Below are 12,140 nucleotides of genomic sequence, written 5' to 3' on the forward strand. Positions count from 1 at the left end.
GAAATAAGTGTCATGGCGGGGGGGGGGTGGAGAGGAGACAACAGGAAGTTTGAACCCCACTAACCACGTGTCCTTCCTGGGCCTCAGTTTCCCCATCTGAAAAGTGGGGGGATTGGCTCAAGGGCCAAGTCCCCTTCCAGCCCCAAGTCTGTCATCTGTGGTCGTGACGCACCTGATGGAGAGCTGAGTTCAAGGCCAGCCCCTGCCCTGCTTGACCCCAGCCCGCGGCGGCCAGCTCGCTGACCCTCGCAGGGCTCTGGCAAGTTGCGGGGTCAGTGGCAGCCTGCACTGGAAAGTCCTTCGGCTGGCCCTCAAACCCAGGCCCAACTCAGGCGTCCTTGGCATGCCTCCATATTCGCTGGACTGTAAGCTCCTTGAAGGCAGGAACCGTTCTTGCCTCTCTTTGTATCCCCAGTGCTTAGCACAGTGCCTGGCACATAGCAGGTGCTTCATCGATGCTTCCTAACGGGCAGATCCAGGCACAATGAAGGGAGACTGCAGAAAGACCAGTGCTGTCCAACGGGGAGAGCTATCCCAAGGGGAGTGGGCAGGTGCCTTCCCCAGATGCCTAAAAAGAGATTGGGGGAGGTGAGGCAGGACAAAGCAGACCTGAAGATTCTTAGGGAAGGGAGCATTTATTAAGTGCCTGCTATATGCCAGGCACTGGGCTATGCACTTCATCATTATTCTCTCATTTGATCTGTACAACAGGTGCTATTATGATCCCCATTTTCTTTTGAGGAAACTGAGGCAGTGAGAAGTGAGGTGTTATGCACTCTCTCAGGCTCTACACCAATTCCAGGCAGGTCCCTTCCCCCTCCACACCTCAGTTTCCCCAGCTGGAATACAGGAGGGCAGATAGAATACATCTGAGGATCTCTAAGCCCCTTCCAGCTGATGGATGAATATGGACCCCTTCCTCTGGGTCCCCATCTGCCCAGTTGCAAAATGTGTGGAATGGGCTGGCAGAGGTTCCGAAAGTGGGCAATACTGCCCCCATGGGGGATGTTTGAATGATCTAGGTGGGGTCATAGAAGCCTCTGGTGCAATTGGGGGGGATTGCATGACAATAAGGGGGTGATGGGAGCATAAGGAAAGAAAAGATAAAAAATTTTGAAAAACCATTGGTATGTTTCATCTGTTGTATAACAGAGTTAAAATGGTAGTGATTACATTATTTTCTAAATAAACACACAGGAGGAAGACCACACATAGAAGTAAACTGCAAAGTGGGAGGTGAGGAAGGTACCCACAGGGACAAGGTGGAAAAGTCTAGAGAGTCAGAGATGAGGCTGGCTAGCCTGGGTGCTGGCTTCCTCAGATATAGATTCAGAGTAGAAGCTCTCCAGTCAGAAGGGGCTCTCCAGGGAAAGAAGGAAGACCGTGGGGCCTCCACATGTCTGTGGTGGCTTAGGTACCATGAGCTCTACTCCCTGGGTGTGATCCATCAGTCTCAACTTTCTCTCCTGATGGAAGCTGAATATGCCATGAAAGCAATGGAAAACAGTAGCGTAGCTATTGGAATCAGACGTAAAGATGGTGTCATCTTTGGTGTAGAAAAATTAGTCCTTTCTGAACTTTATGAAGAAGATTTCTACCAAGCATCTCTTTCATGTCGATTGACACGTTGGAATGGCGATAACGGGTCTGTTAGCAGATGCTCATTCTTTAGCAGACATAGCTAGAGAAGAAGCTTCCAACTTCAGATCGAACTGGTTGTAATATTCCAATAAAGCACCTTCCAGACAGAGGAGCCCTGTATGCACATGCTTACATGCTCTACAATGCTGTCAGACCTTTTCATTGCAGTTTCATATTAGGGTCTTACGGTGCAAATGACAGAGTACAACTTTATATGATTGAGCCATCGGGCGTTTCATATGGTTACTGGGGATGTGCCAATGGTAAAGCCAGGCAAGCAGCAGAAACAGAGATAGAGAAACTCCAGATGAAAGCAACAACTTGTAATGTTAAAGAAGTTGCAAAAATAATCTACATAGTACATGATGAAGTTAAGGATGAAGCTTTTGAACTGGAGCTCAGTTGGGTTGGAGAAGTAACAAAAGGAAGGCATGAAATTGTTCTGAAAGATATAAGAGAAGCAGCAGAGAAATATGCCAAGGAATCTTTGAAAGAAGATGATGGATCAGATGATGAGAATATGCAACAATGAGTGCTACAAGCCTCTTTTTTTTTTAAAGAAATGTTTTACATGTAAACTACGTAGAAGTAGTGTCCAGTGGATTATTAGCCCAGTGACAAAATTACCAGTTGATTAAAAGTTTATCATGTATCCAGAAGTTCATTTGTTCTCTAAGACAAAGTCTATACTTTGGAGGGGTTGTAAGGACTTTGCCCATTTTGTCTCACACTATTAATATTAGCCAGTCCACTTGAATCTCTGGCAGATCGACTCACAAGGGTACAATTAAAGATGAAATAATTCTATTTCTTTTGCAGCTCATTCTTTCCTGTAATGAAAACAACTTTAAATAAGAGATTATTGTCTAAATCTTTAACCCTTTTCTGCCTCTCTCATGTCAAAGGAGTGAAGATGGAATTAAGTTTAGTAACAGCTACCCTGCCCTTTACCTTGGCCCTATGGATAGTTACCAGATACAGCAGGAAGTAGTACTAACATACTGGTTTTAGAGTAGCTAGTGAAACTCTGAACTCTGTGTCAAATTGACACATGCCAATTTTGGAAATTCCAATTTGGTGAAAGACTACTTTTTAGCTAGACTGGACTTTGCTATTGCTGGATGGCGAATATTTATGGAGTTTACAGCAAATTCCATAAATACTTAACTAAATTCAAGCAACTTAGTAGTTTAGCTTGTCTCACATAAAGTGTTAAGATCTGGCTTCTAGAATTGGCCTTGTTTGCACAAAAGCAAAAGTTAGAACATGCCTGGCAATATCTGGGGCCATTTTTAAGACTCTGACTTAAAGTGGGATGGTTTCTCCACTTTCTAATAAAGTGTGAATATAAAAAAAAATCCTCTGCTGTTGTTTATTTATGCTTATCTCATGTACAGGATAACTTCATGTTTGTATTATAATTTTAAAACCTATATTTTCTAAGTGACTCCTTACATTTTCTGAATTTGGATTGGATAACAAAACTATGTGTAGTAAGTGTCATGAGAAAATTTAAAAGCTTCGTTCCTCAAATACTTTGTGAAAACAGTTTACAAAAACAAACTTTGTCCATTGGTCAACCATCTTGGAAGTAAATTTTTAAAGATTTTTACTGCTACATGATATTCATGGACATTTAATTATCTCAGAATATACCTGTTATAGGAAAATTTGAAGTAGATAAGTTTAAATTCTTTTTATAACATAGGACAATTATAATTTATCTTAAATGACCACAATGTCAGTTATAACAAGATATTAAGTACCTAAACCTTAAAAAAAGTCTTGTCATCTCAAAAAAAAACCTTAGAAATTTTGGAAGAATTGGGTTTTTGTTTAGAGATTTGAAAATGGAAGTATCATCAGAATCAGAAAACTTATTAACACTAACTTTTATAGTAGCACTTTAATAAGGTTTGTGAAGCATCACACACACACACACACACTTTATATATGTTAAATTCAGACTGTCCACTATTAAAATTTTATCCACTTTACTCCTAAAGAGATCTAAAAATTAAAGATTTGGCAAATTAAAAAAAAAGACTGCGGGGTAGAGGTGGAAAGATCTAAATGGTAGATCTTTGTCAGCAGAGCCAGCTTCTCCTTTCTATTTGCATCCTTGGGATCTGGGCTGTGCTTAGCATAGAGGAAGTGTTAAATCAATGCTTTCCCATTCATTCACCCATTCACTTTCAAACATGGCTCAGCCGCAATCAGTGCTTGAATACCCCTATTTATTACAAGAAAGAGCTCCTACTTTCAGAGTCGGTGGGAGGTGGGGATGGATTAAAGGGTAATAATAGGAAGAAAAAAGACCCTCCTTATTTAAACAAATAGAAAAAGGGGTATGGAAGGGGACAAAGCAATTTTATTACTCTGTTAAACTTTTGAACTATACACACATTTATATATATACATACACACATATGGTCCTTAAAAAACTCTATAGAAAAGAATGTCATTTCCTTATATTTTCCTCTTTCCTTTAAGTGGTTATGTTTGTATGACAAACACTATTGCTATGAATTAATGCTTTTAAGTGACTGTATTTAACTAATTGTGAGATCATCTGCAAAATCTGAAAAATAATGCTACGGATGCACAGATGTTCCCCACCCTATTTATTCAGTTTCTGAGACATGTGTTGGTTTATTTGCTGTAATGAAGACAAATTGAATGAGATAAACCCCTTGATGTAACTCAAGGCTGCAGGCATCTGTGGCCTCACAGGTGGGGAGCAGCGGGAGGGAGAGGAGAAATCACTGCTTAAAAACTATTTGAGCGCCAACATTCTAGGTTCTGTGTTACAAGGTCCCTTTGAAGGGGCAGCTAGGTGGCGCAGTGGATAGAGCACCGGCCCTGAAGTCAGGAGTACCTGAGTTCAAATCCGGCCTCAGGCCAAACACTTGACACTTACTAGCTGTGTGACCCTGGGCAAGTCACTTAACCCCAATTGCCTAAAAAGAAAAAAAACCCCTAAAAAAAAAAACAAGGTCCCTTCGAGATGAATTCAGTTCAACAAACACTAATTTAAAAGTCTGCTACATGGTAGGAGGGGCAGCTAGATGATGAAGTGAATAGAGTGCCCAGCCTACAGTCTGGAAGACCTGAGTTCAAATGTGGCCTGAGACACTTAGTAGCTGTGTGACCCTGGGTAAGTCACTTCACCTTATTTGCCTCAGTTTCCTCAACTGAGCTTGAGAAGGAAATGGCAAACCACTCCAGTATCTTTACCAAGAGAACCCCAAATGGGCACACAAATCAGTGAATGACAACATGGCAGGAATCTGGCTAGGTGTCAGGGGATACACAGACAAAATGAAACAGTCCTTCCAGGTACTTAAATACAGCAATCATGGCACTCTCTCCACCTCCAAGTCTTCTCTTCTCTGGGTGAATGGTCTCTAATTATGCCCTCTAGCTGACTGTAAAAAGGTGAACACATGAGGAAGGGGCTCTGGAGCTCTAGTTTTAGGGGCATAGAGTCAGTCAATAAAAACCAATTAGGCACCTACTATGTGCCAGGCACTGTGGTAAGTGTCAGGGATGCAAAAAGGCAAAAGACAGCCCCTCCTCTCAAGGAGCCCCCAGCCTAATGGAGGAGGCAACCAGCAAACAAACATCTACAAGACAGATACAAGAAAAATAGAAAATAATGAAAAGAGGAAAGACATTGGAATTAAGAGGGGTTGGGGAATATTTCCTGGAGCAGGTGGAATTTTAGTAGAGACTTAAAGGAGCCAGGGAAGGGGGTGGAGATCAGGAAGGAGGGCATTCCAGGCATGAGGCACAGCCAGAGAAAATGCCTGGAGGTGAGAGATGGAGTGTCCTGTTCATGGAACAGCCAGGAGCACCTTGGGTACACGATAACCAGCCTGCCCCTGGACTGCCAAGGTATCGCAGGAATTATTGTTCCTGTTCTGCAGAAGAGTAAATGGAGGGTCTGAGAGGAAGCTTAAGTTCAGATATTAAGCCCTGGTTATAATGAGCCCAAGGCGTCACTCTAGACTCTCAGGGGCACACAGACCAAAACAGAAAGTTCCTGCCAGAAAGCTCCCATTCTACCTCGGAGCACCGACATGAGGTGAACGTAACTAAGCATGACATAAGGTAGGGTGTGCTGGGAGCTGGAATTGGGAGAGAGCAACTGGAGCAGGTGGAGGGCGGGCAGGGAAGGCTCCCTGGAGGAGGAGGTGCCACTTGAGCTGAGCCCTGAAGCACGAGGACCACCGGTGAACAGAAGAGGATGTGCTGACATTTCGAACCAGGAGTAGAAAGGTGCTGGCCAAGGTGCTGAGAGTATCTCTGCTGCTGAGCAGAGAGCTCAATCCCACGAACAGCCTGGGCAAGCTTGACATCTTCCTCGTCTGTCTGTCGCCATCACACCCATGTGCCAGGGCCAGGAGTTTCTGTGCTACCCCACTCCAGCCCAGTCCCAGAGAGAGGTCAGGGCTGGGGTGGGCCGCAGGCTTTGGATGGGCGCCTCTTCCCTTTCCAGGAGCATCTCCTCACCAATAGGTCTTCGCTGGTAAGGGCTGAGATACTGTTTTTTCATATGACAATGGAGGGCTGCATATGGAAGCAGAAACTATAGAAGGTGCCACCCAGGGCCTGAAGTTCAGGAGTTACCTAGGCCCTGAGGAACTAAGACTGGGCCCTCTACCCTCTTGAGTGGCCTGACAATGGGGACTCCTTTCCCCCTCAGCAGCGGTGGCTCCCACCTTCTCACACAGGGTAAGGACATAATGGGAAGGATCACCACAGCTCCTATTTCTGAGGCATCTAAAAGGTTTGTTCAGAGAGCCCTTTCCCAGAGTCCTTGTCTCCTGATCCCAAGGCCAGGGCTATTCAGCCTATACCATGCAGGGTTCATTCTATTCTACCAAAGGAAGGGACATCACTCACATTTATACCATGTCTTCAGATTTACCAAGTGCTTACCTTCCCACTTCCTGAGGAGGAAGGTAGTGGTTATTCCCATTTCACAGATGAGAACCCACAGAGAGGGGATGTGATCTTCCCACATTCACACGAAGCTAGCACAGTTCTGAGGTAGGATATGAGCCTGAGCCAGGGGCCTCCAGCAGCCAGAAGCACCTCCCTTCCAGGCCCTACCCAGGAGCCACCTCCCACAAGAAACCCTTCCTGCCAAGCCCGCTAGTTGTTTGTGCATCTTCTGGCCCCCTCCCCCCAACACTCCCCAACTTTGTAATGATTTTGTATATATCTCGTATTTACGTGTGGGAGCTAAGTAGCATTTCATAGAGTGCTGGACCTATGGCAGGAAGACCTGAGTTCAAATCCTTCCTCAAACACCTCCCTAGTTGTATGAAGTCACTACAATTCTCCCAACCTCTACTTCATCGTCTGTGAAATGGGGGTATTAATAGAACCTCCCTCCCAGGGTCATTGTGAGATCGAATTAGAACAGCCGCAAACAGCTTTGCAGACTTCAAAGTGCTATAGAAATGCTAGCTGCTATTACAATTATTTATCTGCACTCATGTTTTCCTCCAGCAAGAGCAACAGTCAGTGTGCATTTATGAAGTGCCTACTATGTGCCAGGCATTGTGTTTGAGTACCAACGGTACAAACAAGGCAAAGCGGTCTCTGGAGCTCACAGTAGACACCATACCAACAAATACATAGAAATAAGCAATACACGGGAAGAATTGGAAATAATTAAGAGAGGGAAGGCACTAGCATTAAGGTGGACTGGCAAAGGCTTCCTGAAAAGGGATTTTAGCTGGGATTGGAAGGAAGCCAGGGAAGCCACGAGGCTGAGAGGAGGGTCTGCCAAGACTGGGGTTGGCCTGAGACAGGATCCAGAGCCCAGAGATGGAGGGTCTTGTTTGAGGAGCATCCAGGAGGCCAGTGTCACTGGATGGTAGAGGACATGGTAGAGGTGGGAGTCAGGGTGTAAGGGGGGAGGGGCCCTGGAATAGAGTTGTTAGAGTAGCAAGAGCCTTTAGAACATGGGACGGAAGGAGCAAGACTGGCTAGGTTATGAAAGGCTCTGAATGTCAAAACAGAGAATTTTGTATTTGATCCTGGAGGCAGTAGGGAGCCACTGCAGCTTATTGAGGGAGGAAATGCTGTGGTTAGATCTGTTCTTTAGGATGGTGATGTTGGTAGCTGAGTGGGGCTGGAGAGGGTAAGACTTGGGGCAGCCAGGCAGACCCCCAGCAGCTGTTGCACTAGTCCAGGTATGAGGTGAGAAGGACCTTCACCAGGGGAGCAGGGCCAGAGGAGGGGAAGGGGCTCATTGCGGAGATGTTACAAAGGCTTGGCATGAGGTTGAATATGAGGCCTTGAGGATGAGGGTACCTAGGGTGGCCTGGGACAGCAGTAGGGAAGTCTGGAGGGGACAGAAAGATAGTGAGGTCAATTCTGGAAATGGTGAGTTTGAGATGTTACCTGGAGATCAGTCTGAGATGGGGGAGATGTGGGACTAGAGCTCTAGGAGGAGTAGAGGGGCATGTAACTGGTCAGAAAATGGTCAGGGGTCTGACTGGAAGTGGATGGTTAGGGTTAGAAGGCAGAGGTATGGTCCTTAAGGGAGGGATTGCCTTGGTTTTTGTCTCTCTATGCCCAATGCTCAGGACTGTATCTGCCTTACCATAGCTGCTTAATGAATCTTGATCAATTGCATTGAATTATGATGATTCTGATGATTCAGTGCTGGAAGTCTGGCTCTGTTGAGGTTAATCTCCCTCTCTGCCCACCATTTCTCAGCCTCATCCTGTCCCCAGAGCACTGGACCAGTCCTGCTCTTCTTGGGGTATACTGAAGCCCTCTCTGGGAGCCCCCTAGAATACACAGCTGGGTTCTAGAGTATGTTTCCAGCTCTAAATCCCATGGAGCCCTGGGCCGGAGGCCAGGAAGCTCTGGGTTCAGATCCTGTCTCTGGCGCCAACTCACCGTGTGAACGTAGGTAGGTCACTCAGCCTCTTCATGTGAGACTGAAATGAGACAGTAAGCGTGGAGCTCTTTGTTTTACAATCTCCATGGCAGTTATGACCCCACAACTGGATGCTCATAAGTGTGGATTGGAGAGACCAAGTGGAGAAGCAGGGAAATGAGGGCATTAGCACAGATCCAACTTCCAATCCACTCCCCACACCTGGCTGCCCATGTGGCCATGGCCTCGGCCTCCTCTTTTTCTTCCTCCTTAAGATGAGTGGTCTCGGCCAGCTCCCAAAGGCCCTCTCCAGCTTGAAATCTTTGGTCCTTTGATCTCTGTCCAGCTTCTAGTGGTGACTATAACCACCCCACCAGCCCTTACAGGAATTCGGAGTCCCATCCAGCCTGTTGCAAAGATGGCAGCATCCCAGACCTCTCCAGCTGATGGCAGACGTCCCAGGCTAGACTGGAAGGCTTGACTTTCCTTTGGACACCACTGGGACGTCCTGATGCAGAGATCTCAGAGAGCCCAACCTCCTATGCCTTGGCTGGGGTCCCCTCAACAACAGAGGTGGAGGAATCCTCTAAGGACGGCACCTCGTTCATCCTCCCAACCCACGTGGGAATTTACCATGGAGATTCCAGAGCTGGAGGTCAGAGGTCATCTCATCGAATCCTCTGCCAATGCAAGAACGCTTAGATGAGAAAATCCCTCGATGAGCCAGAAGAGACCTCAGAGGGCATCTCTTCCAACCTCTTACCCAGTCAGGAGTTCCCTGAATAGGATCAGAAACACTTGGGATTGGTGGTGATCTCAAAGTCCATCTTGTCCAACATTAAACCCATTACTCAGGGACTCTTGGTACAGACATGCCTTTAGGAGTTGACTCGTCCAATACTTCCTGATGATAAGAGAAAACTTGGAGAAGGTGGGATGTGCTGTGAGGCCCCTGGTGTCAGAAGGCTTCCCGTGAAAGGTGACGATGACTCCTGGGCCTGCGCTCCTCATGAGCCGATGTCCACGTGCGGCTTGGATCCTCGAAGGGCAGCCAGGACCCGCTGGGTCCCCTCACTCAGTGCCATGCCAAACAACCTATGAAGACACAAGGAGACAGGAAATTGATACTCACCTTACCTGTCTCTGCTGGCCCTCTCGGATGTCTCTGGGGGACACTCTTGGAGAAACTTCCCGGAGGTAGCAGGGAGCCCAGAGCTATGTCCTCTAGCCTCGGGTCCAACGTGACTCCAGAGCAGAAAGAAATCCTCAGCGTGGCCGCAGGTGACCCATCTAATGTGAGGGCTGTGCCCCTCCATTTGACACTAGGAAGTCTCCCATCCAGTGCAGCCAACCCCTCTGTGACAGGCGATCATAGAATCCCCAGGCTAGACGAGGCCTCTGGGACCTGGTTCATGATCCAGCTTCCCTCTCCCTTCCACTCCTAAACAACCACAGGAGACCTCCCTCTAGCTCACCAAAGCAGAGAGTCCTACAATTAGATGAGCCCTGAAAGGTCACCAAGTCCAAGCTCCATCCCGCCCCCTGCAGGAGACCCCTTAACAATTCTCTACCACATTTTAGTAGAATGTAACCTCCCAGCTCTGACCTTCTCTGTTCTGAGGTCCTTCCCCCCGATTGACATCCCCTGTTCCAAGGGCCCTCTCAGTTCTAACATCCCATGTTCCAAGGCCCTCCCAGTGCCAACATCCCATGTTCCAAGGCCCTCCCAGCGCTAACACCCTACGCATGTTCTAAGCTCTCTTTCCAGAGGTTAAGGAATGCTACCAGTCCCTTTAGCCCCAGGTCCAGCCTGACCCCCCGCCCTGATCCCAGGGGGCTCTCACCATAGGGTGCGGAGCCTGCAGCTGGGCTGGCTCAGCCTCTCACACAGCAGCTGCACCCCCAGGTCCCCCAGAGAGTTGTTGGTGAGGTAGAGCTCCCTCAGGGTCTGGTTGGCCCCCAGGGCAGAGGCGAGGTCCCTGCAGGCAGCCCCGGAGAGGCAGCAGCTGTCCAGCCTGGGCAAAGGGCAGAGGGAGAAGAGCAGAGGGAACCTTATTTCTCTGTGACACTGGCTTCTGGGCTCAGGAAAGACAAGATGTGATCCGGTGGATGGTACCTTGTAAGCTTAGGGAGCTGTCCTAAGCTGGTGGAGCCAGGAAGCCCGGGCTGTGGGCTCCTGGCCTGGTCCCAGCTCTGGTAGCCTCTCCCCAGCCTCCCCTTGTCTCTTTGTGGCCTTCCACACATGGGTCAGTAGCAGGCCTTGACCTCAGATCCTTCTGGCTCCTAGGCCAGGCCTCTCTGTGCATAAAATCCTGTGCTTTGTTGCTCTCTGCCAGTGTCCCCTCCCCCCCCCACTCAACTATGGGCTCCCTGAGGGCTAAGACTGGCCTCCAGAAGTCTTCTGCACAGCACTCAGCGAAAGGTAGACTCTAATCAAGTCAAGACAGCAAGCATTTATGAAGCACCTACTGTGTGCCAGGCCTCACCCCAAGTTCTGGGGGCACAAAGAAAGGCAAAAAGCAGGCTCTGTCCTTAAGGAGTTCCCAATCCAATGGGGGAGGCCAGAGGCCAAGACCTCTGTTCATACAAGACATGTGGGGCAGAGGAAGGTCCTCTGAGAGGGACCAGGCGAGGCCTCCTGGAGAAGCTGGGGTTTGCAAACGAAGATGAACAGGTGAGGTGTCAGAGCACGGGGTCAGGGAAGGCTCTTGAGGGCCCAGGGATGGGAGATGGAGGGTGGGGTTCAAGGAACGTCGGGAGGCCAGCACTGCTGGAAGTGAAGAGTTTGTGGAGGAGAGGAAGTAGAGGAAGGCTGGAGGGGTGGGAGAAGGCCCTCACGTGAGGAAGGACTTTAAAAGCCAAACAGGGGTTTTGATTTGGGCCTGGAGGTTACAAAAGCCAACAGAGCTCCTGAACAAAGGGGGTGGGGGATGTAGCTGGGCTTCCCGGCTGAATGGAGAACAGACAGGAAGAGCAGCCTGAGGCCATCAGATTGCTTAGAAGGCTCTGTAACCGTCTCGGTGAGCCCCCAAAGGGCCCGTGTCAGGCTGGTGGGACACACATCAGAGGTGCCAGGAAGGTGGAAATGACAAGGTTTAGCAAGTGCTCGGATACATCAGGTGAGAGAGAGGAAGGGCTGAGCCCGGAGGATTAGGAGGCCAGGGTGGGCCGGACAGTGACAGAGAAGTTAGAACGAGGGCAGTGTTCGAGGGTGCAGACACTGGGCTCTGTTTTGGACATAGTGACTATGACATGTCCATAGGACAATCCAAGCGGAGGTATCTAAAAGGCAGTTTGTGATAAGGGCATGGAGCTCAGCAAAGACTCGGTGATGTTTGAACCCACAGGAGCTGGTGAGATCACTGAGTGTGACTGTATAAAGGAAGATGAGAAGAGGGCCCAGAACAGTCCTGGGGACACCCCCGGTGAGTCAATGTTCCTTGAGGTTGCTCTTGTCTTAAACTCTGAGTAATGGAAGTGGAGGGGGAAGATGGCAGGGAAAGAGCCAGATTGGCTCCCCAGCATCTCTCAGGCCTTCTGGCCCAGCCAGACCCACTCACTGTAGAACCTTGGCTCCATCTCTCCTCTGGTTCGC

The 12,140-nt window shown here is 48.4% G+C and overlaps 1 protein-coding gene and 1 pseudogene across 1 annotated transcript in view; one reads left to right on the plus strand and one right to left on the minus strand.

Moving 5' to 3' along the window:
• Nucleotides 1-1,632: 1,632 nt before the first annotated feature.
• Nucleotides 1,633-2,173, plus strand: LOC110219814 (proteasome subunit alpha type-3 pseudogene; annotated as a pseudogene).
• Nucleotides 2,174-7,667: 5,494 nt separating this feature from the next.
• The window catches only part of LOC110220084 (NACHT, LRR and PYD domains-containing protein 12-like), a 29,518-nt gene continuing 25,045 nt past the window's right edge, over nucleotides 7,668-12,140 (minus strand). The window contains exons 9-10 of the mRNA XM_021003927.2: nucleotides 10,390-10,560; nucleotides 7,668-9,640 (exon numbers count right to left, since the gene is read on the minus strand). Coding sequence (XP_020859586.1) covers nucleotides 9,553-9,640; nucleotides 10,390-10,560 — 259 coding nt within the window. The 3' untranslated portion in view covers nucleotides 7,668-9,552. The remainder of the gene's footprint in view (nucleotides 9,641-10,389; nucleotides 10,561-12,140) is intronic.

The sequence above is a fragment of the Phascolarctos cinereus genome, unplaced genomic scaffold (assembly GCF_003287225.1).
Source record: "Phascolarctos cinereus isolate Bilbo 61053 unplaced genomic scaffold, phaCin_HiC Scaffold_726;HRSCAF=1367, whole genome shotgun sequence".
NCBI lineage: Eukaryota > Metazoa > Chordata > Mammalia > Diprotodontia > Phascolarctidae > Phascolarctos > Phascolarctos cinereus.